The 25,654-nt window shown below is 46.2% G+C and overlaps 1 protein-coding gene across 2 annotated transcripts in view; it reads right to left on the bottom strand.

Moving 5' to 3' along the window:
- Positions 1 to 25,275, bottom strand: part of TMEM45B (transmembrane protein 45B) — a 49,205-nt gene extending 23,930 nt beyond the window's left edge. The window contains exons 1-2 of one of the 2 annotated variants that reach the window (XM_069742658.1): positions 25,156 to 25,275; positions 2,327 to 2,518 (exon numbers count right to left, since the gene is read on the bottom strand). In XM_069742658.1, the coding sequence (XP_069598759.1) occupies positions 2,327 to 2,510 (184 nt within the window). In that variant the 5' untranslated portion in view covers positions 2,511 to 2,518; positions 25,156 to 25,275. Of the gene's footprint in view, positions 1 to 2,326; positions 2,519 to 4,344; positions 4,423 to 25,155 lie in introns of those variants that run through there. The other variant, XM_069742659.1, reaches the window with a different exon arrangement.
- Between the last annotated feature and the right edge of the window lie 379 nt (positions 25,276 to 25,654).

Below are 25,654 nucleotides of genomic sequence, written 5' to 3'. Positions count from 1 at the left end.
CTGGACCACGGTGAGTCATTGGACGTGGTATATCTCGATTTTTCCAAAGCGTTTGATACCGTGCCGCACAAGAGGTTGGTACACAAAATGAGAATGCTTGGTCTGGGGGAAAATGTGTGTAAATGGGTTAGTAACTGGCTTAGTGATAGAAAGCAGAGGGTGGTTATAAATGGTATAGTCTCTAACTGGGTCGCTGTGACCAGTGGGGTACCGCTGGGGTCGGTATTGGGACCTGTTCTCTTCAACATATTCATTAATGATCTGGTAGAAGGTTTACACAGTAAAATATCGATATTTGCAGATGATACAAAACTATGTAAAGCCGTTAATACAAGAGAAGATAGTATTCTGCTACAGATGGATCTGGATAAGTTGGAAACTTGGGCTGAAAGGTGGCAGATGAGGTTTAACAATGATAAATGTAAGGTTATACACATGGGAAGAAGGAATCAATGTCACCATTACACACTGAACGGGAAACCACTGGGTAAATCTGACAGGGAGAAGGACTTGGGGATCCTAGTTAATGATAAACTTACCTGGAGCAGCCAGTGCCAGGCAGCAGCTGCCAAGGCAAACAGGATCATGGGGTGCATTAAAAGAGGTCTGGATACACATGATGAGAGCATTATACTGCCTCTGTACAAATCCCTAGTTAGACCGCACATGGAGTACTGTGTCCAGTTTTGGGCACCGGTGCTCAGGAAGGATATAATGGAACTAGAGAGAGTACAAAGGAGGGCAACAAAATTAATAAAGGGGATGGGAGAACTACAATACCCAGATAGATTAGCGAAATTAGGATTATTTAGTCTAGAAAAAAGACGACTGAGGGGCGATCTAATAACCATGTATAAGTATATAAGGGGACAATACAAATATCTCGCTGAGGATCTGTTTATACCAAGGAAGGTGACGGGCACAAGGGGGCATTCTTTGCGTCTGGAGGAGAGAAGGTTTTTCCACCAACATAGAAGAGGATTCTTTACTGTTAGGGCAGTGAGAATCTGGAATTGCTTGCCTGAGGAGGTGGTGATGGCGAACTCAGTCGAGGGGTTCAAGAGAGGCCTGGATGTCTTCCTGGAGCAGAACAATATTGTATCATACAATTATTAGGTTCTGTAGAAGGACGTAGATCTGGGGATTTATTATGATGGAATATAGGCTGAACTGGATGGACAAATGTCTTTTTTCGGCCTTACTAACTATGTTACTATGTTACTATGTTACTATGTCATTCGCAGGTCCTAAATTCTTAGAATGAGGAGTTTAGTGCCTGAGAATGACGTCGCGGCTTGTGATTGGTCGCGTGGCGGTCACATGAGCGGCACGCGACCAATCAGAAGCCGAGACGTCATTCTCAGGTCCTAAACGCGCTAATTTTAAACAAAGAAGCCTGCCGGTTACCAGCGGTGATGTCCAGGGGCCGCCGGAGAGGTGAATATATCAATATTTTTTATTTTAATTCTTTATTTTACACATCACTATGGATCCGATACCGATTCCCGATACCACAAAAGTATCGGAACTCGGTATCGGAATTCCGATACCGCAAGTATCGGCCGATACCCGATACTTGCGGTATCGGAATGCTCAACACTACTCATTGCCGGTTATCACAGACGCTGGATTGCAGTTGTTGCTGCTAAGGGCCCAACCAGGTATTAGGTTTAGGGGGCAATCACTTTTTCACACAGGGCCCTGTAGGTTTGGATTTCTTTTTCCCTTAATAATAAAGACCTTCATTTATAAACTGCATTTTGTGATTACTTGTTGTCTTTGTCTAATATTTACATTTGTTTGGTGAACGGAAACATTTAAGTGTGATGAACATGTAAAAGAATAGGAATTCAGGAAGGAACTGTATATATATATATATATAACGTTATAACGTAATGGCGGGGGAGATATAGGGGGGATGTCTTAGCTGTTCCCGGATATATCGGTGGCAGCGGTGGGATAACGTCGTGATCTCCCGGCGGTTCCCTGACACTTATTACCATCTGCTGATATAATGGCTCCTGCTGTTAGAACTTCTATACAACTAGTGCAGACGGACGGTGGAGCAGACCCCGGGCTGAAATCAGGTCATCAAATTACTATGTCAGTTTCCCCCAGGATTAGCTGACGGCAGGGAGCGGGCATACAGTGCTGCCTGGACCCCCATGGTTATCCCCCCACAGGCATATGGGAAGTGGCTTCTGCCTAATCTATCATTGTGCTATTATCAAAGCACATTTCACTACACCCCTCATTATCCGCAGGGTTGGCCACGGACATGCTGTAGCGTCCACCATGAACCCCAGGGATCAGGCAGGGCCCTCACCGATGAGCGTGAACACAGCCTTCATTACCCCCTCGATGAGCTCCAGGCGTTGGTAGCACTTGTTGTTGCGACATTTTCCCTTGTTTCTGCTGTTGAGATATTTGAGCGGATACTTTACCGACCACCACAGGCCGAACACCAGGAAGAAGCTGCCCGGCAGCGCGTGACCTTTGAAATTCGCCATCGATTTCCCTGAAAGGAATAGAAACGTTATCAGTAAAGTGATGAGAGAGGTGGCGTGATCGCCCGGGGACAGGAGCGGCTCTGGGACACCAGGTACAGGCAGCACAAAAGCCTCGTTATTCGGAAGGTGGAGCGGAGCTTAGCGATACATTATTAGGTCGCTACATAGATTTACTTGGAAGCCCAAGAGGGCGACGTCCTTCATCCAAAAGCAAAAAAGAGCAGCACAGTGCAACAACGGAGAACTCACCAGCACCACCGTTACATCATTATAGAGGCCATCTACAGATATCATGTGGATTTATCTTTTTGACCAATATCTGGTGCTCGGCTCAAAGATTAGAGCCACAGTAGATCTCCACTAGCGGCTCTCATCGGAATTACCAACACGAAGCTAATAAAATTTGCCGGTATGACAAAAGCAGAGACTCCATGTAAGGATCAGAGACCTAAAAATGTTCCAGAGAGAAGCAAAATAACTCAGCGCCATTAGGTGTAGAGGACAACGAGGATTTGTCACCCTTCCTGTGTTGCAAAGCGAGAGGATATAGAGCGATAATCTTTCAATGTGACCGTAAGGATATACTGTGAGAATTACGGTAACGTATCGCGAGTGGACACGGTCCGGATGGCAGCAGTTTCTGGATGGAATCAGAATCTTGTTTTATGTGTACTTGGCTTCTATTTCATATGTTTGTATATTAAAAGGTAAAACTTTGTAAATTAATTGATTTTTGAACGGAACAATGAGTTCCAGTGAAGTCTTGGGAAAGCGTGCGAAATGGCATTGACCAAGCGGGATCGTCACGCCTCTCGTTTCCTGCAAGGAATAAAGTTGGATATTATGATGGGTGCCACTGCTGGTTTACATCTAATTTGGTTGTAAAAGTGGACGTCGTCAACGTCCATTGCAAAAGAGCCCTCAAAAAACTGATCCCCATCTGCTCGGACCAGAAGGCCACAGCACTGGTCAGGGACAAGGGGACCAACCTTGCCGAAGCTTCAAAAATGTCCGTCTTACTGCTGGCTTCCACATGGGTGAGATTATGAAGGTTTGGGCCAACTACAGAAGGCTACATGAGAAGACCGAACTGTGCACCCCAGAAGCTCCTGCCCAGTGTGCATTACTGTACCAAGCGAGACCCAGCAGCCCAGTGCAGAAAGTGAGCCCGATCGAAGGCAAAGGCCACAAGGGGATCAGATGTGACTGATATCGTTGATCTATAATGTATCAATGGGACATTGTTAATTTACTACAAAACCAAGGTGTTAGAATCATTAATAAGAGAGCTAAGAATTAGGCGAGGTCATAAGTGTAATAGTATGCAGGTACTGAGTGTGTCACCACGGAACAGACAGACCAACAGTTAAGGGGTTTATTACAGGAATCAGGTTCTCTTCACAGGGAGGAAGCAGTGGAATATAACTAACAATAAAACAGTGCAAAAATATGGGAGTCAAACAGTGTAACAGTAGAAAACTGAATTTCTTGGGAAAAACACTTATCAGTCTGATGAGGACTTGCTTGAAGGGTCATCTTCTCCAACATAGGCACCGAGATACAGCGTCACTTGTCGTCCCTCTGTAGGAATCTGCTGCCTGGTGTTTCGGGAGTTAATGTGATTTACACCGGCTCTGAGTCTTTAGCTTTTACAGCACAGCCTATCCCGGGAAAACGATGCTCAGTCTATTATTAAGTCTCTCAACAGGAATCAAGTGCTCTGCACTGGTTCCATGGGTACCAGGGGTCACAGTCTCTGCACGGGCCACTGTCTCCGCACGGGTGTCAAGGCGCCCCTCTCCAGTCACAGCAGAGTCTGCTTTCATGTACTCACGAGATGCAGTCTTTTTGGGTGATCTCCCTGTATTTGTCCTCTGACCGGGAGCTCTCTCTCTTTCCTGGAGTGCAGCTGCGTTCTGCTCTGACTGCTGCTCACGTTGCTCTGACCCTTGCGCCGCAATATTGGATTGAAGTTCATTCTCTGTCCTCCGTAGTGCATGCCTGCACAAGGTGCAATCTTGCCTTGCACAGGCGTGACCTATGGAGGACAGAGAATGAACTTCAATCCAATATTGCAGCCAGCATGCAACCGGCGGGTAAGGAAAGGGTGAATCAAACACCCGAAAACTCCGCCCATATGACCTAAAACCAGTCCCGCCAAATTCAGGTGACAGGTTCCCTTTAAGTCTGCCCCTGGGGAACCTGTAGCACAGCTCAATGGTCCCAGGCACGGAGCCGAGAAGGTAACCGCCCCCGGACTCTTCTTGTGCTTCACCACCTTACATAAGTATGGTTTAATTGAGATTATTAAAGGAGTCTGTCATTTTTTCAATTAAAGGACTTTTTCTGGGTGTCTGTGTTTTCTTACAATGTCACTATGGGGTTAGTAATGGGGGCGACTTATTGACTCCTCTCCATTACTAACTTCGGGGCTTGATGTCATCTGACAATACAAAGGTGACATCAACCCCCCCCCCAACTATCACCCCACTTGCCACCTCTACAGGGCAAGTGGGAAAAGCGGGGCTAAGTGGCAGAATTGTTTAGTTGTTCTGACGTTCTCCCTGCCTGCAGACCCCCGGATCCAAGATGGCCGCGGGGTCCTTCTGGGTCCTGCAGGGAGGTGGCTTGTCAGTGCCTGTTGAGAGCAGGACCTGAGAAGCCTCCTTCACTGCCTGTCATGCAGCGTCAGATCAGCGATCTGGCTTTATACAGTGATGTCCCACCCTGGGACAATGTAAAAAAAAAAGTATATATATATATATATATATATATATATATATATATATATATATATATATATATACACACACTTATTTATATATTTATATTATACGGTGTAAAGATATATATTTTTTAAATTCCTAAATGAAGGAAAAAAAAATATTGTCCCAATAAATACATTTATGTAAATAAAATAAATAAATAAAAGTACACATATTTAGCATCGCCGCGTCTGTAACGACCCAACTTATAAAACTGTCCAACTAGTTAACCCCTTCAGTAAACACCGTAAAAAAAATAAAAATGATGCAAAAAACAACGCTTTATTATCATACCGCCGAACAAAAAGTGGAATAACACGCGATCAAAAAGACAGATATAAATAACCATGGTACCGCTGAAAACGTCATCTTGTCCCGCAAAAAACGAGCCGCCATCCAGCATCATCAGCGAAAAAATAAAAAAAGTTATAGTCCTCAGAATGAAGCGATGCAAAAACAATTAGTTTTTAATATAAAATAGTGTTTATTGTATAAGAGCGCTAAAACATAAAAAAATGATATAAATGAGGTGTCGCTGTAATCGTACTGACCCGAAGAATAAAACTGCTTTATCAATTTTACCAAACGCGGAACGGTATAAACGCCTCCCCCAATAGAAATTCATGAATAGCTGGTTTTTGGTCATTCTGCCTCACAAAAATCGAAATAAAAAGCGATAAAAAAGTCATGTGCCCGAAAATGTTACCAATAAAAACGTCAACTCGTCCCGCAAAAAACAAGACCTCACATGACTCTGTGGACCCAAATATGGAAAAATTATAGCTCTCAAAATGTGGTAACGCAAAAAATATTTTTTTGCAAGAAAAAGCGTCTTTCAGTGTGTGACGGCTGCCAATCATAAAAATCCGCTAAAAAAACCCGCTATAAAAGTAAATCAAACCCCCCTTCATCACCCCCTTAGTTAGGGAAAAATAATAAAATAAAAAAATGTATTTATTTCCACTCTCCCATTAGGGTTGGGGCTAAAGTTACGGTTAGGGCTAGGGATAGGGCTAGGGTTGGGATTACGTTTATGGTTGGGATTAGGGTTAGGGCTAGGGTTAGGGCTAGGGTTAGGGGTGTGTTAGGCTGGGTTCACACTGTGTTAGTGTGACCCGTTTAACAGACTACGTTACACCGCGGCATAACGCGGTGTAACGCAGTCCGTTAACGCCGCCATTACTTTCAATGGCGGACGCATCGCTAGCGCACGCCCACAATGGGCGTGCGCTAGCGATGTGCCGTCATTGAGTGACGGACCCGAGACGCGAGCTGCAGTTTTTCCGGGTCCGTCACTGCTAGCGCACTGCTAGCGCAGATGGAGCTAGCAGATGCTCCATCTGCGCTTGCGCAGTGCAAACGTCGGCACTTGCGCTAGTGCAGTCCGTTTAACGGATGTGTTGAACGGACTGCACAATGGCACAACGCAAGTGTGAACTTAGCCTTAGGGTTGGTGTTAGAATTGGGGTCTTTCCACTGTTTAGGTACATCAGGGGCTCTCCAAACGTGACATGGCGTCCGATCTCAATTCCAGCCAATTCTACATTTAAAAAGTCAAACGGCGCTCCTTCACTTCTAAGTTCTGCCATCCGCCCAAACAGTGGTTCCCCCCACATATGGGGTATCCGTGTACTCAGGACAAATTACACAACAACTTTTGGGGTCCAATTTCTCCTGTTACCCTTGTGAAAATAAATATTTTTAGGCAAAAAAAAATCATTTTTGTGGGAAAAAAATGTTTTTTTTTTTTCACGGCTCTGTTATAAACTTTAGTGAAACACTTGGGGGCTTAAAGTTTTTGCAACACATGCAGATAAGTTCCTTGGGGTCTATTTTCCAATATGGGGTCAGTTGTGGGGGGTTTCTACTGTTTAGGTACATCAGGGGCTCTGCAAACGCAATGTGACGCCTGCAGACCAATCCATCTAAGTCTGCATTCCAAATGATGCTCCTTCCCTTCTGAGCTCTCCCATGCGCCCAAACAGTGGTTTACCCCCACATATAGGGTATCGGCATAGTCAGAACAAATTGCACAATGACTTTTTGGGTCCAATTTCTCCTGTTACCCTTGGGAAAATTGGGAAAGACAAATTGGATCTGAATTAAATTGTTTGTGAAAAAAAAGTTAAATGTTCATTTAAAAAAAAAATCCAAATATTCCTGTGAAGCACCTGAAGGGTTAATAAACTTCTTGAATGTGGTTTTGAGCACCTTGAGGGGTGCAGTTTTTAGAATGGTGTCACACTTGGGTATTTTCTATCATATAGACCCCTCAAAATGACTTCAAATGAGATGTGGTCCCTAAAATAAAATGGTGTTGTAAAAATGAAAAATTGCTGGTCAACTTTTAACCCTTATAAGTCCCTAACAAAAAAAATGTTGTTTCCAAAATTGTGCTGATGTAAAGTAGACGTGTGGGAAATGTTATTTATTAAGTACTAGCTGAAGAGCCCGGCGTTGCCTGGGCATAATAAATGTCTGTGGTTAGTTATAGCACCTCACACCTCTCATTTTCCCCCTCACTCCTCTTATTTTCCCCCTAACACTTGTTATTTCGACCTCACATCTGTCATTTTCCGATCACTCCACCATTTTCACCTCACACATCTAATTTTCCCCTCAGTATATACATGTTTGTCATCTCCATTATATATAGTATACACCTGTATGTCATCTCCTGTATAGAGTATATACCTGTATGTCATCTCCCCTGTATATAGTATATACCTGTGTGTCATCTCCTCCTGTATATAGTATATACCTGTGTGTCATCTCCTCCTGTATATAGTATATACCTGTGTGTCATCTCCTTCTGTATATAGTATATACCTGTGTGTCATCTCCTCCTGTATATAGTATATACCTGTGTGTCATCTCCTCCTGTATATAGTATATACCTGTGTGTCATCTCTTCCTGTATATAGTATATACCTGTGTGTCATCTCCTCCTGTATATAGTATATACCTGTGTGTCATCTCCTCCTGTATATAGTATATACCTGTGTGTTATCTCCTCCTGTATATAGTATATACCAGTGTGTCATCTCCTCCTGTACATAGTACATATCTGTGTGTCATCTCCCTTGTATAAAGTATATATCTGTGTGTCATCTCCCCTGTATATAGTATATACCTGTGTGTCATCTCTCCTGTACATAGTATATATGTGTGTCATCTCCCTTGTATATAGTATATATCTGTGTGTCATCTCCCCTGTATATAGTATATACCTGTGTGTCATCTATCCTGTATATAATATATATCTGTGTCATCTCCTCCTGTATATAGTATATATCTGTGTGTCATCTCTCCTGTATATAGTATACATCTGTGTGTCATCTCTCCTGTATATAGTATATCTGTATGTCATCTCCTGTATATAGTATATATCTGTGTGTCATCTCCCCTGTATATAGTATATACCTGTGTGTCATCTCTCCTGTACATAGTATATATGTGTGTCATCTCCCTTGTATATAGTATATATCTGTGTGTCATCTCCCCTGTATATAGTATATACCTGTGTGTCATCTATCCTGTATATAATATATATCTGTGTGTCATCTCCTCCTGTATATAGTATATATCTGTGTGTCATCTCCCCTGTATATAGTATATATCTGTGTGTCATCTCTCCTGTATATAGTATACATCTGTGTGTCATCTCTCCTGTATATAGTATATCTGTATGTCATCTCCTGTATATAGTATATATCTGTGTGTCATCTCCCCTGTATATAGTATATACCTGTGTGTCATCTCTCCTGTACATAGTATACAGTGGGGCAAAAAAGTATTTAGTCAGTCAGCAATAGTGCAAGTTCCACCACTTAAAAAGATGAGAGACGTCTGTAATTTACATCATAGGTAGACCTCAACTATGGGAGACAAACTGAGAAAAAAAAATCCAGAAAATCACATTGTCTGTTTTTTAAACATTTTATTTGCATATTATGGTGGAAAATAAGTATTTGGTCAGAAACAAACAATCAAGATTTCTGGCTCTCACAGACCTGTAACTTCTTCTTTAAGAGTCTCCTCTTTCCTCCACTCATTACCTGTAGTAATGGCACCTGTTTAAACTTGTTATCAGTATAAAAAGACACCTGTGCACACCCTCAAACAGTCTGACTCCAAACTCCATTATGGTGAAGACCAAAGAGCTGTCAAAGGACACCAGAAACAAAATTGTAGCCCTGCACCAGGCTGGGAAGACTGAATCTGCAATAGCCAACCAGCTTGGAGTGAAGAAATCAACAGTGGGAGCAATAATTAGAAAATGGAAGACATACAAGACCACTGATAATCTCCCTCGATCTGGGGATCCACGCAAAATCCCACCCCGTGGGGTCAGAATGATCACAAGAACGGTGAGCAAAAATCCCAGAACCACGCGGGGGGACCTAGTGAATGAACTGCAGAGAGCTGGGACCAATGTAACAAGGCCTACCATAAGTAACACACTACGCCACCATGGACTCAGATCCTGCAGTGCCAGACGTGTCCCACTGCTTAAGCCAGTACATGTCCGGGCCCGTCTGAAGTTTGCTGGAGAGCATTTGGATGATCCAGAGGAGTTTTGGGAGAATGTCCTATGGTCTGATGAAACCAAACTGGAACTGTTTGGTAGAAACACAACTTGTCGTGTTTGGAGGAAAAAGAATACTGAGTTGCATCCATCAAACACCATACCTACTGTAAAGCATGGTGGTGGAAACATCATGCTTTGGGTCTGTTTCTCTGCAAAGGGGCCAGGACGACTGATCCGGGTACATGAAAGAATGAATGGGGCCATGTATCGTGAGATTTTGAGTGCAAACCTCCTTCCATCAGCAAGGGCATTAAAGATGAAACGTGGCTGGGTCTTTCAACATGACAATTATCCAAAGCACACCGCCAGGGCAACGAAGGAGTGGCTTTGTAAGAAGCATTTCAAGGTCCTGGAGTGGCCTAGCCAGTCTCCAGATCTCAACCCTATAGAAAACCTTTGGAGGGAGTTGAAAGTCCATGTTGCCAAGCGAAAAGCCAAAAACATCACTGCTCTAGAGGAGATCTGCATGGAGGAATGGGCCAACATACCAACAACAGTGTGTGGCAACCTTGTGAAGACTTACAGAAAATGTTTGACCTCTGTCATTGCCAACAAAGGATATATTACAAAGTATTGAGATGAAATTTTGTTTCTGACCAAATACTTATTTTTCACCATAATATGCAAATAAAATGTTAAAAAAACAGACAATGTGATTTTCTGGATTTTTTTTTCTCAGTTTGTCTCCCATAGTTGAGGTCTACCTATGATGTAAATTACAGACGCCTCTCATCTTTTTAAGTGGTGGAACTTGCACTATTGCTGACTGACTAAATACTTTTTTGCCCCACTGTATATGTGTGTCATCTCCCTTGTATATAGTATATATCTGTGTGTCATCTCCCCTGTATATAGTATATACCTGTGTGTTATCTCTCCTGTACATAGTATATATGTGTGTCATCTCCCTTGTATATAGTATATATCTGTGTATCATCTCCCCTGTATATACATAGTAACATAGTAACATAGTTAGTAAGGCCGAAAAAAGACATTTGTCCATCCAGTTCAGCCTATATTCCATCATAATAAATCCCCAGATCTACGTCCTTCTACAGAACCTAATAATTGTATGATACAATATTGTTCTGCTCCAGGAAGACATCCAGGCCTCTCTTGAACCCCTCGACTGAGTTCGCCATCACCACCTCCTCAGGCAAGCAATTCCAGATTCTCACCGCCCTAACAGTAAAGAATCCTCTTCTATGTTGGTGGAAAAACCTTCTCTCCTCCAGACGCAAAGAATGCCCCCTTGTGCCCGTCACCTTCCTTGGTATAAACAGATCCTCAGCGAGATATTTGTATTGTCCCCTTATATACTTATACATGGTTATTAGATCGCCCCTCAGTCGTCTTTTTTCTAGACTAAATAATCCTAATTTCGCTAATCTATCTGGGTATTGTAGTTCTCCCATCCCCTTTATTAATTTTGTTGCCCTCCTTTGTACTCTCTCTAGTTCCGTTATATCCTTCCTGAGCACCGGTGCCCAAAACTGGACACAGTACTCCATGTGCGGTCTAACTAGGGATTTGTACAGAGGCAGTATAATGCTCTCATCATGTGTATCCAGACCTCTTTTAATGCACCCCATGATCCTGTTTGCCTTGGCAGCTGCTGCCTGGCACTGGCTGCTCCAGGTAAGTTTATCATTAACTAGGATCCCCAAGTCCTTCTCCCTGTCAGATTTACCCAGTGGTTTCCCATTCAGTGTGTAATGGTGACATATAGTATATAACTGTGTCATCTATCCTGTATATAATATATATCTGTGTGTCATCTCCCCTGTATATAGTATATACCTGTGTGTCATCTATCCTGTATATAATATATATCTGTGTGTCATCTCCTCCTGTATACAGTATATGTGTGTCATCTCCCCTGTATATAGTATATATCTGTGTGTCATCTCTCCTGTATATAGTATACATCTGTGTGTCATCTCTCCTGTATATAGTATATCTGTATGTCATCTCCTGTATATAGTATATATCTGTGTGTCATCTCTCCTGTATATAGTATATATCTGTGTGTCATCTCTCCTGTATATAGTATACATCTGTGTGTCATCTCTCCTGTATATAGTATATCTGTATGTCATCTCTCCTGTATATAGTATATACCTGTGTGTCATCTCCTCCTGTATATAGTATGTACCTGTATGTCATCTCCCCTGTATATAGTATATACCAGTGTGTCATCTCCTGTATATAGTATATATCTGTGTGTCATCTCCCCTGTATATAGTATATATCTGTGTGTCATCTCCCCTGTATATAGTATATACATGTGTATCATCTCCTCCTGTATATAGTATATATCTGTGTATGCACCTGTATGTCATCTCCCCTGTATGTAGTATATACCAGTGTGTCATCTCCTGTATATAGTATATATCTGTGTGTCATCTCCCCTGTATATAGTATATACCTGTGTGTCATCTATCCTGTATATAGCATATATCTGTGTGTCATCTCCCCTGTATATAGTATATATCTGTGTGTAATCTTCCCTGTATATATCTGTATGTCATCTCCTCCTGTATTAGGACCCCCTGATGAAGGAGCTGCCCGTTCCGAAACGCGCGTCGGGGTCGGGCCTGACTGTCTGCTCATTTCGTCCGTGGTGCCTGCTGTGGGTATGTTAACCTTTTAATATGACATGTAATGTTTCCCATGCGAGGGCACTCGCCTTATGAATATATGGATATCTATTATTGGGCATGGGCTTTGTCTTTGTAACACTCTGTAATTATACTAGCACGGACTGTGGGTTGGCTCTCTGGCCCGCTTTCTATGGCCACTAGGAAACGTATATCTATTCCCTGTACTGCATCACTGTATCCTGTTTGGTGTTTTAATGCGTATTAATAAATATTTATCTTGTATGGGACCATATGGTTGCTTGTCTCTTTTTTCTTCTTTCATATGTATCTTGGCAGCTGGTCCCTATTTGTCCATGTAGCATATTGAATTATTCTGAGGTTCATCACGATATACTGTTATTATATACTTAATATGCTGGCTTCAATACTGTTTTGTTAGGTTTCCCAGGGGGCAGACCTAAAGACTGGGACAGGAAGGAAGCCGGGCAGAGAGTGGGAGAGACGCGCGCGCAAGGGTCAGAGGAGCATGAGCAGCGGTCAGAGCAGGGTGCAGCTGCGTTCCGGGAGAGAGAGAGCGCTGCCGGTCAGAGGACAAATACAGGGAGATTGCCCAGAAAGACTGCATCTTGTGAGTACCTGAAAGCAGACTCTGCTGTGACTGGAGACGGACGTCTTGACACCCATACAGAGACATTGACTCATGTAGAGACTGTGACCCCCTGGTACCCACGGTATCAGTGCAGAGACTGTGACCCTGGTACCCACGGTATCAGTGCAGAGACTGTGACCCTGGTACCCACGGTATCAGTGCAGAGACTGTGACCCTGGTACCCACGGTATCAGTGCAGAGACTGTGACCCTGGTACCCACGGTATCAGTGCAGAGACTGTGACCCTGGTACCCACGGTATCAGTGCAGAGACTGTGACCCTGGTACCCACGGTATCAGTGCAGAGACTGTGACCCTGGTACCCACAGTATCAGTGCAGAGACTGTGACCCTGGTACCCATGGTATCAGTGCAGAGCCCCTGATTCCTGGCGAGAGGCTTAATAATACACTGACCATCGTTTTCCCCGGGATAGGCTGTGCTGTAAAAGCTAAAGACTCAGAGCCTGTGCATACCACATTAACTCCCAAAATCCCAGACAGCGGATTCCTAGAGACTACTCAGCCCCAGGACAACAGAGACGACAAGTGCCGCTGTTTCTCGGCGGCTACGTTGGAGAAGACGACCCTTCAAGCAAGTCCTCATCAGACTGATAAGTGTTCTTTTCTCAAGAAATCCTGCTTACTTCTGTTACACTGTTTGACTCCCATATTTTTGCACTGTTTTATTGTTCGTTATATTCCATTGCTTCCTCCCTGCGAGGAGAACCTGATTCCTGTTAATACACCCCTCAATTGTTGGTCTGTCTGTTCCGTGGTGACATACTCAGTACCTGCATACTATTACACACACATGAATTGTCGGTTTTTCAAAGGCCACCGATGCATAAAAATCGTACAGCACTCGCATGGTGTGAGTGCAGTGCAATTTTTCTTCTCTCACCCATAGGCTTGCATTGCCGAGTCTCGGGGACAATCGCAGCATAGTGCAATTTTACACGCACATAGATTACACCAAAGGAAATAAGCGCTGATGTGAGCTGCCCCATAGATGAACACTGGGCTGAGTGCTCCGATGTTTCCTCGCTCAGCGCTCGTCCGTATTCTATGGTAGTGTGACCCCGGCCTTAGGAGGATTTACCACTTCTGTACGGATCACACCTGGGCAGACCTGGAAAACTGACAGACTGTTTTGATTAAAATAATTTTATTTTTCCTCCATAACCGCAGCTCAGATTTCTGGAAATAAGAGAAGACAAATAACATGTAAATGAGGAATACGAGGAGGAGGAGGCGGCGGAAGCAGAGCGCGGCAGGCGTCCACATGGGCTGCTTATTCTGGATCACGACTTTCTGCTAGAGGGATCCTCCAACAATAAACCCACTGCTCGGTGTCCAGAGTGTCCGCTCCTCGCCCGTATAGAGGGATCCTCCATCAATAAACCCACTGCTCGGTGTCCAGAGTGTCCGCTCCTCACTCGTATAGAGGGATCCTCCATCAATAAACCCACTGCTCGGTGTCCAGAGTGTCGCTCCTCACTCGTATAGAGGGATCCTCCATCAATAAACCCACTGCTCGGTATCCAGAGTGTCGCTCCTCGCCCGTATAGAGGGATCCTCCAACAATAAACCCACTGCTCGGTGTCCAGAGTGTCCGCTCCTCACTCGTATAGAGGGATCCTCCATCAATAAACCCACTGCTCGGTGTCCAGAGTGTCCGCTCCTCGCCCGTGTAGAGGGATCCTCCATCAATAAACCCACTGCTCGGTGTCCAGAGTGTCCGCTCCTCACTCGTATAGAGGGATCCTCCATCAATAAACCCACTGCTCGGTGTCCAGAGTGTCCGCTCCTCACTCGTATAGAGGGATCCTCCATCAATAAACCCACTGCTCAGTGTCCAGAGTGTCCGCTCCTCGCCCGTATAGAGGGATCATCCAACAATAAACCCACTGCTCGGTGTCCAGAGTGTCGCTCCTCACCAGGGATTCAAGCAAAACCAGGGATTCAAGCTTGAGGAGGCTAATTTGCATATTCCAGGTGCCTTCTGGGAAAACCGAAGTCTCCCTAAGCTAGAAGATCGTTGGGTACAGCCGGGACCAGCTGCTTGGAAAGCATCACCAAACCAGGGATTCAAGCTTGAGGAGGCTAATTTGCATATTCCAGGTGCCTTCTGGGAAAACCGAAGTCTCCCTAAGCTAGAAGATCGTTGGGTACAGCCGGGACCAGCTGCTTGGAAAGCATCACCAAACCAGGGATTCAAGCTTGAGGAGGCTAATTTGCATATTCCAGGTGCCTTCTGGGAAAACCGAAGTCTCCCTAAGCTAGAAGATCGTTGGGTACAGCCGGGACCAGCTGCTTGGAAAGCATCACCAAACCAGGGATTCAAGCTTGAGGAGGCTAATTTGCATATTCCAGGTGCCTTCTGGGAAAACCGAAGTCTCCCTAAGCTAGAAGATCGTTGGGTACAGCCGGGACCAGCTGCTTGGAAAGCATCATCAAACCAGGGATTCAAGCTTGAGGAGGCTAATTTGCATATTCCAGGTGCCTTCTGGGAAAACCGAAGTCTCCCTAAGCTAGAAGATCGTTGGGTACAGCCGGGACCAGCTGCTTGGAAAGCATCACCAAACCAGGGATTCAAGCTTGAGGAGGCTAATTTGCATATTCCAGGTGCCTTCTGGGAAAACCGAAGTCTCCCTAAGCTAGAAGATCGTTGGGTACAGCCGGGACCAGCTGCTTGGAAAGCATCACCAAACCGCGAATTTTTGCCTGTAGGATATTATTGCAAGAGAGCTTGGCTGAGTAGATTACACAAGAAGGAAAACACACAGCAAGTCAGCAGGATCTAGGAGCAACATGGCAGATGTGACAACCTACATGGTGAGCTGCAGCATGTGCTACATGTTCACAGATCGACCAGAAGAAGAATCCAATTTCACCTGTCAGAAGTGTAGACTAGTGGCCCTTTTAGAAGAAAAGGTGCGGGGTCTGGAAGAAAGAATAGCAACTTTGAAACTCATCAAAGAGAATGAAGACTTTCTAGACAGAACAGAAGCATCTCTACTGGTCACAGAAGGTGAAAAAAGTGTCAGAGAACCTCCAAAAGCAGATGAGTGGAAGCATGTGACCAAAAGAAGCAAGAAGACCATGGAGAAATCACCAACCACACAACTGAAGAACCGATATCAAATCTTTGTAGAGGATGAAGATGGCACACCTAAGGATGAAGCAATACCAGCAAGCAAAAAGGAAAAGGGCACACAGCAACAAGTGACAGCAAAAAGTACAGCCAAGAAGCAACGAAGAGTGGTGGTGGTGGGAGACTCACTACTGAGAGGCACCGAAGCAGCCATCTGCAGACCGGACATAACTGCAAGAGAAGTATGCTGCCTTCCAGGTGCGATGATCAAGGATGTGACCGATAGGATACCAAAGCTCTTCAGCTCCAAGGACATCCACCCATTTCTTCTGATACATGTTGGCACCAATGACACGGCAAGGAAGGACCTACCGACAATCTGCAAATACTTTGAAGAGTTGGGGAAGAAAGTAAAGGAACTGGATGCACAGGTAGTTTTTTCTTCTATCCTTCCAGTAGACGGGCATGGCACCAGGAGATGGAACAGGATCCTTGATGCAAACAACTGGCTAAGACGATGGTGCAGACAACAAGGATTCGGATTCCTGGACCACGGTGTGAATTACTGGTACGATGGACTCCTCGCCAGAGACGGACTACACCTCAACAAACCTGGGAAACACACATTCGCCAGAAGACTCGCTACACTCATCAGGAGGGCGTTAAACTAGAAGAAGAGGGGACGGGAAGAAAAACATTAGACTTGAACAAAGAAGACCCAGGAAAACATACTCAGATGGGAGGTAAGAACATTTATAAAACAATCCACAGCGAGGAGATTGGAACAAAACAAAATCCTCTAAACTGCATGCTCGCAAACGCCAGAAGCCTGACAAACAAGATGGAAGAACTAGAAGCAGAAATATCTACAGGTAACTTTGACATAGTGGGAATAACCGAGACATGGTTAGATGAAAGCTATGACTGGGCAGTTAACTTACAGGGTTACAGTCTGTTTAGAAAGGATCGTAAAAATTGGAGAGGAGGAGGGGTTTGTCTTTATGTAAAGTCTTGTCTAAAGTCCACTTTAAGGGAGGATATTAGCGAAGGAAATGAGGATGTCGAGTCCATATGGGTCGAAATTCATGGAGGGAAAAATGGTAACAAAATTCTCATTGGGGTCTGTTACAAACCCCCAAATATAACAGAAAGCATGGAAAGTCTACTTCTAAAGCAGATAGATGAAGCTGCAACCCATAATGAGGTCCTGGTTATGGGGGACTTTAACTACCCGGATATTAACTGGGAAACAGAAACCTGTGAAACCCATAAAGGCAACAGGTTTCTGCTAATAACCAAGAAAAATTATCTTTCACAATTGGTGCAGAATCCAACCAGAGGAGCAGCACTTTTAGACCTAATACTATCTAATAGACCTGACAGAATAACAAATCTGCAGGTGGTTGGGCATTTAGGAAATAGCGACCACAATATTGTGCAGTTTCACCTGTCTTTCACTAGGGGGACTTGTCAGGGAGTCACAAAAACATTGAACTTTAGGAAGGCAAAGTTTGAACAGCTTAGAGATGCCCTTAATCTGGTAGACTGGGACAATATCCTCAGAAATAAGAATACAGATAATAAATGGGAAATGTTTAAGAACATCCTAAATAGGCAGTGTAAGCGGTTTATACCTTGTGGGAATAAAAGGACTAGAAATAGGAAAAACCCAATGTGGCTAAACAAAGAAGTAAGACAGGCAATTAACAGTAAAAAGAAAGCATTTGCACTACTAAAGCAGGATGGCACCATTGAAGCTCTAAAAAACTATAGGGAGAAAAATACTTTATCTAAAAAACTAATTAAAGCTGCCAAAAAGGAAACAGAGAAGCACATTGCTAAGGAGAGTAAAACTAATCCCAAACTGTTCTTCAACTATATCAATAGTAAAAGAATAAAAACTGAAAATGTAGGCCCCTTAAAAAATAGTGAGGAAAGAATGGTTGTAGATGACGAGGAAAAAGCTAACATATTGAACACCTTCTTCTCCACGGTATTCACGGTGGAAAATGAAATGCTAGGTGAAATCCCAAGAAACAATGAATACCCTATATTAAGGGTCACCAATCTAACCCAAGAAGAGGTGCGAAACCGGCTAAATAAGATTAAAATAGATAAATCTCCGGGTCCGGATGGCATACACCCACGAGTACTAAGAGAACTAAGTAATGTAATAGATAAACCATTATTTCTTATTTTTAGGGACTCTATAGCGACAGGGTCTGTTCCGCAGGACTGGCGCATAGCAAATGTGGTGCCAATATTCAAAAAGGGCTCTAAAAGTGAACCTGGAAATTATAGGCCAGTAAGTCTAACCTCTATTGTTGGTAAAATATTTGAAGGGTTTCTGAGGGATGTTATTCTGGATTATCTCAATGAGAATAACTCTTTAACTCCATATCAGCATGGGTTTATGAGAAATCGCTCCTGTCAAACCAATCTAATCAGTTTTTATGAAGAGGTAAGCTATAGGCTGGACCACGGTGAGTCATTGGACGTGGTATATCTCGATTTTTCCAAAGCGTTTGATACCGTGCCGCACAAGAGGTTGGTACACAAAATGAGAATGCTTGGTCTGGGGGAAAATGTGTGTAAATGGGTTAGTAACTGGCTTAGTGATAGAAAGCAGAGGGTGGTTATAAATGGTATAGTCTCTAACTGGGTCGCTGTGACCAGTGGGGTACCGCAGGGGTCAGTATTGGGACCTGTTCTCTTCAACATATTCATTAATGATCTGGTAGAAGGTTTACACAGTAAATATCGATATTTGCAGATGATACAAAACTATGTAAAGCAGTTAATACAAGAGAAGATAGTATTCTGCTACAGATGGATCTGGATAAGTTGGAAACTTGGGCTGAAAGGTGGCAGATGAGGTTTAACAATGATAAATGTAAGGTTACACACATGGGAAGAAGGAATCAATATCACCATTACACACTGAATGGGAAGCCACTGGGTAAATCTGACAGGGAGAAGGACTTGGGGATCCTAGTTAATGATAAACTTACCTGGAGCAGCCAGTGCCAGGCAGCAGCTGCCAAGGCAAACAGGATCATGGGGTGCATTAAAAGAGGTCTGGATACACATGATGAGAGCATTATACTGCCTCTGTACAAATCCCTAGTTAGACCGCACATGGAGTACTGTGTCCAGTTTTGGGCACCGGTGCTCAGGAAGGATATAATGGAACTAGAGAGAGTACAAAGGAGGGCAACAAAATTAATAAAGGGGATGGGAGAACTACAATACCCAGATAGATTAGCGAAATTAGGATTATTTAGTCTAGAAAAAAGACGACTGAGGGGCGATCTAATAACCATGTATAAGTATATAAGGGGACAATACAAATATCTCGCTGAGGATCTGTTTATACCAAGGAAGGTGACGGGCACAAGGGGGCATTCTTTGCGTCTGGAGGAGAGACGGTTTTTCCACCAACATAGAAGAGGATTCTTTACTGTTAGGGCAGTGAGAATCTGGAATTGCTTGCCTGAGGAGGTGGTGATGGCGAACTCAGTCGAGGGGTTCAAGAGAGGCCTGGATGTCTTCCTGGAGCAGAACAATATTGTATCATACAATTATTAGGTTCTGTAGAAGGACGTAGATCTGGGGATTTATTATGATGGAATATAGGCTGAACTGGATGGACAAATGGCTTTTTTCGGCCTTACTAACTATGTTACTATAAATGTTACTATGTATAGAGGGATCCTCCATCAATAAACCCACTGCTCGGTGTCCAGAGTGTCTGCTCCTCACCAGTATAGAGGGATCCTCCATCAATAAACCCACTGCTCGGTGTCCAGAGTGTCTGCTCCTCGCCCGTATAGAGGGATCCTCCATCAATAAACCCACTGCTCGGTGTCCAGAGTGTCCGCTCCTCACCAGTATAGAGGGATCCTCCATCAATAAACCCACTGCTCGGTGTCCAGAGTGTCCGCTCCTCGCCCGTATAGATGGATCCTCCATCAATAAACCCACTGCTCGGTGTCCAGAGTGTCCGCTCCTCGCCCGTATAGATGGATCCTCCATCAATAAACCCACTGCTCGGTGTCCAGAGTGTCCGCTCCTCGCCCGTATAGAGGGATCCTCCATCAATAAACCCACTGCTCGGTGTCCAGAGTGTCCGCTCCTCACTCGTATAGAGGGATCCTCCATCAATAAACCCACTGCTCGGTGTCCAGAGTGTCGCTCCTCGCCCGAATAGAGGGATCCTCCAACAATAAACCCACTGCTCGGTGTCCAGAGTGTCCGCTCCTCACTCGTATAGAGGGATCCTCCATCAATAAACCCACTGCTCAGTGTCCAGAGTGTCCGCTCCTCGCCCGTATAGAGGGATCATCCAACAATAAACCCACTGCTCGGTGTCCAGAGTGTCTGCTCCTCACCCGTATAGAGGGATCCTCCATCAATAAACCCACTGCTCGGTGTCCAGAGTGTCCGCTCCTCACCAGTATAGAGGGATCCTCCATCAATAAACCCACTGCTCGGTGTCCAGAGTGTCCGCTCCTCGCCCGTATAGATGGATCCTCCATCAATAAACCCACTGCTCGGTGTCCAGAGTGTCGCTCCTCGCCCGTATAGAGGGATCCTCCAACAATAAACCCACTGCTCGGTGTCCAGAGTGTCCGCTCCTCACTCGTATCGAGGGATCCTCCATCAATAAACCCACTGCTCGGTGTCCAGAGTGTCGCTCCTCGCCCGTATAGAGGGATCCTCCAACAATAAACCCACTGCTCGGTGTCCAGAGTGTCCGCTCCTCACTCGTATAGAGGGATCATCCAACAATAAACTCACTGCTCGGTGTCCAGAGTGTCCGCTCCTCACCAGTATAGAGGGATCCTCCATCAATAAACCCACTGCTCGGTGTCCAGAGTGTCGCTCCTCACCCGTATAGAGGGATCCTCCATCAATAAACCCACTGCTCGGTGTCCAGAGTGTCGCTCCTCGCCCGTATAGAGGGATCCTCCATCAATAAACCCACTGCTCGGTGTCCAGAGTGTCGCTCCTCGCCCGTATAGAGGGATCCTCCATCAATAAACCCACTGCTCGGTGTCCAGAGTGTCGCTCCTCACCCGTATAGAGGGATCCTCCATCAATAAACCCACTGCTCGGTGTCCAGAGTGTCCGCTCCTCGCCCGTGTAGAGGGATCCTCTGACAACTTGTTATATTTATGACAGATTATTTTCCAGCTGTCACACAGCTTTCCCTGGAACAGATAGGGTGCTGCAGCCTGACAGAAGCGGACGGCCTGTTCTCCTGGGTGACCACAGTGTGACCGTCCCCGCACCACGTGCAGCAGGAGAAGCTCTTCACATGCAAGATAATGAATAGAGAGAAAGTCCTCAGAGGCTGGAGAACCACAGATCCCAGGGGCTCACACTACAATATTTATTAATGAGCAGGGCCAGCAGTCACCTCAGGCCCCAGTGAGAAGACCGACGCCAGGACGGGCCCCAGTGAGAAGACCGACGCCAGGACGGGCCCCAGTGAGAAGACCGACGCCAGGACGGGCCCCAGTGAGAAGACCGACGCCAGGACGGGCCCCAGTGAGAAGACCGACGCCAGGACGGGCCCCAGTGAGAAGACCGACGCCAGGACGGGCCCCAGTGAGAAGACCGACGCCAGGACGGGCCCCAGTGAGAAGACCAACGCCAGGACGGGCCCCAGTGAGAAGACCAACGCCAGGACGGGCCCCAGTGAGAAGACCAACGCCAGGACGGGCCCCAGTGAGAAGACCAACGCCAGGACGGGCCCCAGTGAGAAGACCAACGCCAGGACGGGCCACTGTGAGAAGACCAACGCCAGGACGGGTCCCAGTGAGAAGACCAACGCCAGGACGGGCCCCAGTGAGAAGACCAACGCCAGGACGGGCCCCAGTGAGAAGACCAACGCCAGGACGGGCCCCAGTGAGAAGACCAACGCCAGGACGGGCCCCAGTGAGAAGACCAACGCCAGGACGGGCCCCTGTGAGAAGACCAACGCCAGGACGGGCCCCAGTGAGAAGACCAACGCCAGGACGGGCCCCAGTGAGAAGACCAACGCCAGGACGGGCCCCAGTGAGAAGACCAACGCCAGGACGGGCCCCAGTGAGAAGACCAACGCCAGGACGGGCCCCAGTGAGAAGACCAACGCCAGGACGGGCCCCAGTGAGAAGACCAACGCAAGGACGGGCCCCAGTGAGAAGACCAACGCCAGGACGGGCCCCTGTGAGAAGACCAACGCCAGGACGGGCCCCTGTGAGAAGACCAACGCCAGGACGGGCCCCAGTGAGAAGACCAACGCCAGGACGGGCCCCTGTGAGAAGACCAACGCCAGGACGGGCCCCAGTGAGAAGACCAACGCCAGGAAGGGCCCCAGTGAGAAGACCAACGCCAGGACGGGCCCCTGTGAGAAGACCAACGCCAGGACGGGCCCCAGTGAGAAGACCAATGCCATGACAGGCCTGTGACAGCCGAGGGCCCGGCGTATGTACCATGGCAATAGTTCTAGACTTTCTGTGTCAGTTCTACAGCAGTCCAGATCTCTGCTTGCTGTCAGACAATACGTGTTTCTATCCAGATTAATGCATCTCACAGCTGAGGGTTTGTTCCAGTGGTGGAATCTGCAGCTTGGCGCGTAGAAGGTGAACAGCGGCAATTATCAGTAATCTGGCGACTACGGCGCAAGAAACCTGAAATCCATTCTACCTGCTCCGACACAATGTAACAGAATATCAGCACAGGAGGAGTCCAGTGACAAGAGGACTGTTACCTGGATACCATTGTAACAAACCCTCAGAAATGTTACTAGTGTCCTATGTTATGTAAATACACAGAGAAACACTGCAGGGAGTGCTGGGACCAGTGGTTCCCCCAGGCAGGGGAGTCTTCTGTACCCTCAGCCCCTGCATAAAGCGTCACGTCTCACAGCGACGGCCACTCCGGCTCTCAGAAATTAACAAAAAATAATTCACACAATTACTCCAGTCACCACCACTGCTGCATTACTGACAAGCGAAACACTAAACGTCCATAATTATCAATTGGACCAAAGAGAAGCAACAATTTGTGATTATTTGCTTCACTGTTCCCCCTATTGTAATAACCACTATCAGCTAGAACTGCGGTGTTTCCAAAATATGCAGCTCTGGAGGTGACTGGAGGATAAGACACGATGTAGCAGCAGAATAGTGACTGCAGCTCTGGAGGTGACTGGAGGATAAGACACAATGTAACAGCAGAATAGTGAGTGCAGCTCTGGAGGTGACTGGAGGATAAGACACAATGTAACAGCAGAATAGTGAGTGCAGCTCTGGAGGTGACTGGAGGATAAGACACGATGTAACAGCAGAATAGTGAGTGCAGCTCTGGAGGTGACTGGAGGATAAGACACGATGTAACAGCAGAATAGTGAGTGCAGCTCTGGAGGATAAGACACGAAGTAATGGCAGAATAGTGAGTGCAGCTTTGGAGGATAAGACTTGATGTAACAGCAGAATAGTGAGTGCAGCTCTGGAGGTGACTGGAGGATAAGACACGATGTAACAGCAGAATAGTGAATGCAGCTCTGGAGGATAAGACACGATGTAATGGCAGAATAGTGAGTGCAGCTCTGGAGGATAAGACATGATGTAACAGCAGAATAGTGAGTGCAGCTCTGGAGGATAAGACACGATGTAATGGCAGAATAGTGAGTGCAGCTCTGGAGGATAAGACACGATGTAAGAGCAGAATAGTGAGTGCAGCTCTGGAGGATAAGACACGATGTAATGGCAGAATAGTGAGTGCAGCTCTGGAGGATAAGACTTGATGTAACAGCAGAATAGTGAGTGCAGCTCTGGAGGATAAGACACGATGTAATGGCAGAATAGTGAGTGCAGCTCTGGAGGATAAGACACGATGTAATGGCAGAATAGTGAGTGCAGCTCTGGAGGATAAGACTTGATGTAACAGCAGAATAGTGAGTGCAGCTCTGGAGGTGACTGGAGAAAGTGGCTGCTCTGGTATATTAATGCGCTTACCTGAATCAGACACTCAGCAGAAAGAAAGACAAAGAATGAAATAAAGTGAACCCCAGCAGGGATGTCGGCAGCGCTGTGTGCGGATGAATGACGCGGTTCTGAGCGCACGGTGACAAACGTCTTAAAGAAACAGGCGCTGAAGTAAAGCAGGTGACAGGCGCCATTTGCTCCACTAGGTTCCTGCCATGTGACTGCTGCGTCCGGTTCTGTTCGTGCTCTTCACATCTTCAGTGTTTGTTTTATTACTTTTTACTTTATACAAAAGCCAGATAGAAACAACAACAAAGCCACGAAGTGCAGCGACGTCGTCCATCAGATCCACGGATTCGCTTCACACCAGTCACCGTCCCAGCAAACGACTGCAAAGAAATACGGAACAACCTTCCAACCCAAGAGAACAGCGGCCATTACTGCCCTGTGTCCCTGTGCACAGCGCCTTAGGGTCCGCGCCGGGCCTAGGGGGTCCGCTATGGGCCAAGGGGTCCGCACCGGGCCCAGGGGGTCCGCTGCGGGCCTAGGGGTCCCATACGCCTCTGCACCACAGGGGGAAACAAACATTGGGTCGAAGTTTACCGAAAGAGGCAGAGCGAGCACTGGCTGCAGAAAGGGACGGTTTATGGCCGCAGGTCACCCCGACTGTCGCCTGCACACAAGGCGCCGTGTCCCAGAAAACCCTACTGGTCCTTCACCACTGGTCACACTGGTCAGTGCGAGGAGCCAGCCCCTGTCTGTGACCACCAGCTGCTGCCATTACCTCCAGCACTATCGCAGCCCACCCACCTACATGAGTTCCCCTATAAGACCCGACCCCACAAATGGCGAGAAGTGACAACACCGCAGGCGGAATAACCAAGCCCAGAAGAAAGTAAATGGAAAGTCAGTGACCCCGGGCGCAGACAGCCGGACATGGAGCATGCAGTGATGGCAGAGCTCTCACCTGTGTGCGCTGCTCAGGGATCAGCAGGAGATGTGAACAGGTGTACACTCCCCACACCTCATGCCAGGCGCGGGGGAGGTGTCAGCAACCACTACAACCTTTGCACACAGTGACATAAGAGAAATAAAACCAGTTCTGCTTGTGTCACACACCATGACTGTATAGAGATGCTTCCTGGTATCAGGGCCCAGAGAGGCTCCCCAAATTCCAGAGCAGGGGAGGCTGCCGACAACTCTGTGCACCTGCTGAGGCGAGAGGCATGAAGGCACCGCAACAAGGACACAATAAGTGCACACCTGTCAGTGCCAGTAACCAGACGTACCTGACGGTGCCAGGACCCAACATTGTGCCAGGACCCAAACATACACAACACAGTGCCAGTACCCGACACAGTGCCAGGACCCAAACATACACGACAGAGAACCAGTACCCGACACAGTGCCAGTACCCAAACATACACAACACAGTGCCAGTACCGGACCCAAACATACATGACACA

Source organism: Ranitomeya imitator, chromosome 10 (genome assembly GCF_032444005.1).
Source record: "Ranitomeya imitator isolate aRanImi1 chromosome 10, aRanImi1.pri, whole genome shotgun sequence".
Taxonomy (NCBI): domain Eukaryota; kingdom Metazoa; phylum Chordata; class Amphibia; order Anura; family Dendrobatidae; genus Ranitomeya; species Ranitomeya imitator.
The sequence above is the reverse complement of the archived record's forward strand: the minus strand, read 5'-3'. Positions and strand labels throughout refer to the sequence as shown.